The 6807-nt window shown below is 49.8% G+C and overlaps 1 protein-coding gene across 1 annotated transcript; it reads left to right on the top strand.

Annotated features, from left to right (window-relative positions):
• The first annotated feature begins 1275 nt into the window (after positions 1 to 1275).
• Positions 1276 to 5751, top strand: wbp2 (WW domain binding protein 2). The gene is made up of 8 exons (XM_079757373.1): positions 1276 to 1503; positions 2301 to 2409; positions 2852 to 2987; positions 3554 to 3646; positions 3869 to 4018; positions 4556 to 4678; positions 4984 to 5060; positions 5684 to 5751. The coding sequence occupies exons 1-8, from the start codon at positions 1445 to 1447 to the stop codon at positions 5729 to 5731; spliced, it is 795 nt and encodes a 264-aa protein (XP_079613499.1). The 5' UTR covers positions 1276 to 1444; the 3' UTR covers positions 5732 to 5751.
• Positions 5752 to 6807: the final 1056 nt, after the last annotated feature.

Here is a 6807-nt window from a genome sequence, read left to right as displayed (position 1 = left end):
ATGTTCAGCGTAGTGTCCGAATTCGTTTGTTCGTTCCCTATATAGTGCACTATATCATAAACACTATATAGCAGGGGTTTTCAAAGTATGAGAGAGTAAGCCCCCCCTCAGAGAACAAATTTCAGCTGAGCCCCCCCCCCCCAATTTTTTTTCTAAATCCCTGTGTTTTGAAAGATCTTTTAATTATTTTACACATTTTAAAGATCTCTGATCATATCTTAAACATCTCTGATCATATTTTTCACATTTTAAAGATCTCTGATCATATTTTTTTGAAACATTTTTGAAACATTTTAAACCTATTTTTGAAACATTCTAAACATCTTTGTGCGTTTTGAAACACATTTCTTTACACATTTTAACATCTTTATCTAAGCATGTTTTTGCTCAACGTTTTTAAAATACATTTGAACATCTTAATCTGTAAACTGCCAGTTTAGCCTCCTTTTTAGCTCACCTCAACTTTAGTGGGAGCAATGAGTTTGCGTCTTTAGCTGTGTTCGAAATCGTTCCCCATCACGGATATAGTGCACTATATAGGGTGCTCGCCATTTTTTTAGTTGTTTTCGAATTCTCAGTGGTAAATTTCATGCACTATATAGTGGACTTAAAATACCCAAAAATTTGAGTGAACATACGATGTTCCGTACATGTTACTCCAGTATACCACAATGCAATGCGGTCGTATTTTCCGGAGGAGAAGAAGCTGAATAACCGCGAAAACGAATAAAAATTGCAACAATTTATTTGGGATTTAACATAGAAAATGTAGCATTCAAAATTAATTTAAAAAAAAAACTTGATCAAGGAAATGATACATTCAACATCAATACAACCTCCAGCTTTCCTCGTGGGTGCCCGGTTTGTTTACATGATGCGGGCTCAGCTGTCTGCGTCACACAAATACCCGGCACATTTACTGACGCAAAAGACGTTTAGAAATGTTCAGCGTAGTGTCCGAATTCTCGTTTGTTCGCTCCCTATATAGCGCACTATATCATAAACACTATATAGGGAATAGTGAGTGGGTGAATAAAGAACGATTTCGAACACAGCGCGTCTTTGCGTTTTTTTTGCGTTACTTTTTCTAGTATATTTTTTTCTCACGTCGCGCCCCCCCTGAAGAACTCTGGCGCCCCCCAGGGGAGGCGCGCCTCACAGTTCGAAAACCACTGATCTATGGAATAGATCCTGCAACGTCCGCGCTACAGAGCCTCTATTTAGCAGCTCAGACGCTCTGACGTCACGGTGTGGGCGGAGCCTGATGCGGAAGTGCAGGTGCATCGACGTCTTCTCCGTCGTCGCAACACACTCACACACTCATCGCGCACTACCAGCGTAGTACGAGCCGCCAGACACATACACACACGAGATACCACTTCGATTCCCGTCACATCAACCGTTTCCCCGTCCTTTAGAGCAACACGCGTGGGAGGACGTCGAGATGGCGCTGAACAAGAACAGCTCCGAGTCGGGGGGCGTCATCATCAACAACAGTGAAAGGTAACTCATCACGCAGCTCGTTAACTAAGCACCAACCTCACCCCTCTCTGGCTGTCTGTGGGCACGATGTCGTCCGATCCACGTCCATTACTTCACACTACTCATACATCAGCTCACAGACAGTCTCTCATGGACGGGGATCGGACCCTCGTCCCGTCCTGACTGAGGCTGGTCCACTCGGGACTTTCTGCTGCTGGATGAACAACATCCCCTGTCAGGGTTCATAATCCACGGACTGTATGGGCATGCAACGGGAGAAGGGTGACAGATAACGGCTTCATAACCGGAGGTTTTATCGTTCGAGGAAACGGTGTCAAGAACCTTTGAGTTAATGATCCACAGCGAGGCCACTGGGCAAGGCCTGGCGCTTACTGGGATCTCAGTTTACTGGTGGAGTTATGCACATGTGTTGTTGGGTCGTGGTGAATAATGCAACGTTATGAAACCCTTCAGCATGGACTACAACCAATACATCAATGTATAGTGGTTAATGTATAGTTCGGATTTCATATGGTTTTGCAATAGTACTTGGAGCTTGTTTGCACTCGTATTTGCAATTGTTTTACTCCTTACCATTCAGTCATCAAGCAGATGACCTATCCAAAGCATCATAGTGTATTATGAAGTTGGGGTTGGGCATCTTGCTCAAGGATCCCCGCAGAGGTAGAATGCAGACGCTGGGATTAACCCCCCATGAGCTGGGAAAAAAAGTACCCGGCCCCGGCCCGAAAACCGATGCTCTCTGGTACCGGCCTAGTGTCTTCCTCTGATCTCCTCCTGTGTGCTCTCCCTTCCAGTATCCTGATGAACCACGACAACGTGGAGCTGGTCTTCTGTGAGGCCGACAGCCTCCCGGAGGCCTTCAGGAAGAGCAAGAAGGGAAGCATCTATCTAACGCCCTACAGGGTGAGAGATGAAGGCCGCACAGCCCACCACGCTCATCATCGTCATCATCGTTACCTTTTACATTCTGATGCTGTAGCTATTTATAGAACAGGTAGCCTTTTGAAGTTTTATAAAAACTAAAAGCTGGTGGAGATAATGAAAAGCTTTTAAAGAGAAGCCTCTCGAGTCAAGGCTAGGTTGGTGTGCTGCCGTCTAAAGGTGGAAACACATCTATACCGACTTAACCCCATTCTTTATGATTTAAAAGGCTGAGTAATCTTTGAATGTGCAAGCCAAATGTAAGCTTGATGTTATTGTCAATGAAGAAAGGTTAATAATGGGTGGACTTGATTTGCTCATTGACCCAAGACATATCACATAATAGCAGTATTAGCCTCACAATTCTAGATAATTCCGTTGCATTTTCAACCCCTTAAATGAGTTGGTGTGTGCCATGGCGCAGGTGATCTTCCTGGCCAAGGGGAAGGACGCCCTGCAGTCCTTCATGATGCCCTTCTACCTGATGAAGGGCTGTGAAATCAAGCAGCCCGTCCTGGGAGCCAACTACATCAAGGGCTCCGTCAACGCCGAGCCCGGAGGTACGACCGCCACCCCGGCCACCCACAGGTCACATCCTCTATAAGACAGTCACAGCCTCTCTGTAGGACAGGCCTCCCAGCCTCTCTGTAGGACAGGCCTCCCAGCCTCTCTTTAAGACAGTCCCAGGCCTCACAGCCTCTCTGTAAGACAGGCCTCCCAGCCTCTCTGTAAGACAGGCCTCCCAGCCTCTCTGTAAGACAGTCCCAGGCCTCACAGCCTCTCTATAGGACAGGCCTCCCAGCCTCTCTGTAAGACAGGCCTCCCAGCCGCTCTGTAAGACAGTTCCAGGCCTCCCAGCCTCTCTGTAGGACAGTCACAGCTCTGGGTAGAATCCCGCGCGGTCGTTGTACTGGGGTAGGATGAATGGGTTTGGTTTCCCGGTCTGTGCTCGGGTGTTTGACGGGAATCATGTATAAATAATCACTCAACCCTAACCGGGGATACACGGGGGAAGAGCACATTGGTGTAGGACGTCCACGTGTTTCTAATGCAAGTACTAGAATGCACACAAAACATTCACCTGTTTGAAATATAAACATATTGAAGCGGGCTGCGTGTTTTCCAGGCGGCTGGGAAGGCGCCGCGACGTTCAAGCTGGTCTTCGCCGCCGGCGGAGCCATCGAATTCGGCCAGTGCATGCTGCAGGTGGCAGCCCAAGGTACGTGGATAGAAACCGCACGGAGGGGAGGTCATTACTCCCCGACATGATTGATGACTAATAATCACGTGATTGATGATCATTCATCCATCACTAAACATCACTCACAGGCGGGAGATTGTGTGACACCTGAGTCATGATTATTGATTGTTTGTTGAAGAATCATCAATCATGTGATTGATAACTCACCTGTGGTCCCTCGGGTTCCCCTGGGCCCTGCAGCGTCCAGAGGTCAGCCAGCGACGGCCGGGTTTGGCGGCTGCCCATATATGGCCAACGGGGCGTACGCCTACCCCCCGCCCCCCACCACCAACGGGATGTACCCGGCCGGCCCCCCGCCGGGCTACAACTACCCCAACCCCCCGCCCACAGGTACACTCAGTAGGACCTTTACTAGTAAAGGTGACATATTAAACCACCAGGGGTGAGTGGGATTAGCCGTTACAAGCCGTTTTGAAAATCTGCCTCTTCTGACATCACAAGTGGGTGTGTCCACCTAGATGTGTGACGAATAGATGAGCAATGTCTGCTACAGTCCACTGGGTGGGCTGGTAGACTGATCTATCCAGCACACATCCAGGTGGACACGCCCACTTCTGATGTCAAAAGAAGCTGATTTTCAAAACGGCTTGTAACGGCTAATCACACTCACACCTGGTGGTGTAGTATGAAACTTTTAATATTTTGACTGTTTGACTATTTAAGACTCGGGGCATTCAGTCTGAGTGACATCTATGCCTAATCAAGTTCATGCTGTGTTGGAGTGGAGCTAATCATGTTCCAACCACTCACATCTCTGGCGTGTCGGGGGGGATCTGGTCCAGGAACGGAGCCACCTGTTGGCCGATCCACACTGCTTGTTGGGTAGCGATCCTGGTTGACATTTCTCTCTCCTCCCCCCGGATCCAGGTGGGTTCTACCCGAATCCTCCAGCGTTTGACGGCCCTGCAGCCTACATGCCCCCCCCTCCCTACTCTGCCCCCCTGGGTCAGCAGCCTCCACATGTCCCTGACCTGCCGTCCACATCAGCAGGTGAGACTTATTCGTTCTTTCGTTTATTTCATTGGGGCGGCATGTGGCCCAGATCACTCCTTTGCGTTCTCCAGCCGCATCGCACCTCTGACGGGATAAATACCCCGTTTGGCTCCAGCCCCGGAGTTCAAGAAAAGCTGCTCTAGGGGATGAAGTCGCTGAGGCCGACTCATTTTACTAACGAGCCCCTCCCTCTTCTGTTTCTGTCCCCCTCCCTCTCCCGTCTCTGTCCCTCTCCCGCTTCCTCCCTCCCCCTCCCTCCCTCTTTCCCCCTCCCTCCCTGTCTCCCCCGTCTCTCCCCCCAGCGGAGGCCAAGGCAGCCGAGGCCGCAGCCAGCGCCAGCTGCGCCACGCTCCCCCCCTCCCACGTCTACCTGCCGCAGGTGAGTTCACCTCCGCCCAGCCGCCCCCAGCGCCCCCTGGGGGCCGACAGGCACAAGGCGGGCTGACGCTCAATGGCTGATCCAGAGTCAGCTATTGAGTCCATCCAGGTCCAACTCGACCAGCACCCCATCACTGATTTTAAAATGTTTTGCCTGTATGTACGTACGTCGATTATGGCGGCTATTGCCCTCCTGATCATACCTGGAAGGAGGGGTCCCCCACTCTGCGTTCCTTCTCAAGATTATTTTGTTCTTGCCCTGTAGGGGGCTAGGGTCAGGGGGTGGGTCATACCTATGTTTAAGGGATTTACAAATAAAATGTAATTGAATTGAACCAGTATAAAGGAAGCATAGTGTTTGTTTTAGAGGGATGACGCTTTGATCATGTCAACTCTCATCCCTTTGTGGACGGATCGGTAATCCGAGTACAATGATGGAGGCTGGGGTCAGGTGAGACCCAGGGCCAGCCAGCGGTCCTCCGGGGGGTGAGAGGGTGGGTGGGGCTGGCTCGTCCACCGACACAAGGCAACCCTAGCGGGCCCCGTGAAACACAGTGGCCCGACTGTTGCATTTGAACCCCAAATGTGTTCCTTCATGTCGTCTCCCCTTGTGCTCTCTCTCAGGACAAGCCTCCACCGTATTCCCCCCCCGAAGACAAGAAGAACCAGTAGACCGGCGACACTGCCCCCCCCCCCCGTCTCCTCTTCTCTCCATCCTGTGCTCAGATGCGTCTCCTGCCCAGGCTACACTAACTCCCCCGTTTCTTTCCTTTGCTAATTGGCTGCCGAATATAGCAAACACAGCTGTTTTTATTATAATTAAACCGTCCGTTTTTATCGTATATTCTTCTTCTTCGTTCTGCGCCGGTTTTCCTCGACTGATCATCTCCTCGCGTAACGCTCGGCGCGTCTCAATGTGAATGAATCGGCGGTCGTCGTGACGACCCGGTGTTAGTGGAAGTCTTTATTGTGATGCTATGATTGTATACGAGGGGTCGGGCCAACGCATTGAGGCAGGCCCGAGGGCAGAGCGTTCTCAACGTCGTCTAACCTTATAGTTTAGCCTGCAGTGATTGCCCGTTCGAGTTGTTCAAACGTTTATTTTGCACCGTACCCGATAGATTAAGCTTGGTCTGATTGTTTAACAAGACTGAAACTATTCCTCCGTTAACCTATAATGAGGCAAGAAGAAATGCAGTGTTTTATTTTTGTAATTTATTTGCGTGTACAGGATTTTTGGCTGTAAAGAAAATGAGATATTTTATCAGTTGACATAACACTACCATAGAAGAAGACGTGCTTTTGTAAGGATGGATAACTGAGAGGGGGGGGGGGGGGGGGGAGGGCTGGAGTGGATGTTTTTAGCGGCTGAATGCAAAGATTAGAATGGTGCTTAGTTGCGGTCCCTGATCCAGGATTAGAGAGAACAGATTTAACGCTATTACCGTGCGCGTGAGAGCAGAGAGTCTTGTCGGCCCATTGTGGACACGGGACGGCCCGCTTCCCTTTCTCAGTGTCGGGTGAACATAAAAGAAGCTTTTTGTTAATTCTTCCCCGTCTTGTTTTAACGATGTGACCAAAAGGACGGCTGCGCTTTCAACTGACGTGTCTGAGGCCTGTCTTTTAGAAAAATAACTTAAAATCCAAGCACTTTACGAGTCTGGGCTTCAACCTCATCCCCCTGTCGGTTCGTCCCCGTTAGGTTCTGTGTGGCACGAGGCATACAGCTTCTCTTCTGGGCGTCGAGC

Source organism: Pollachius pollachius, assembly GCF_949987615.1.
Source record: "Pollachius pollachius genome assembly, chromosome: 19".
Lineage (NCBI taxonomy): Eukaryota > Metazoa > Chordata > Actinopteri > Gadiformes > Gadidae > Pollachius > Pollachius pollachius.
Note: the sequence above shows the minus strand (reverse complement) of the source record. Positions and strands in the feature narration are given on the sequence as shown.

Excerpts from the sequence above, each read along its gene's own strand:
- wbp2 (XM_079757373.1), top strand. The coding sequence starts at position 1,445 with ATGGCGCTGAACAAGAACAGCTCCGAGTCGGGGGGCGTCATCATCAAC. Across the intron at positions 4,679-4,983 it reads CCTGCCGTCCACATCAGCAG|CGGAGGCCAAGGCAGCCGAG; the intron begins GTGAGACTTATT and ends CTCTCCCCCCAG. Across the intron at positions 5,061-5,683 it reads CCCACGTCTACCTGCCGCAG|GACAAGCCTCCACCGTATTC; the intron begins GTGAGTTCACCT and ends GCTCTCTCTCAG.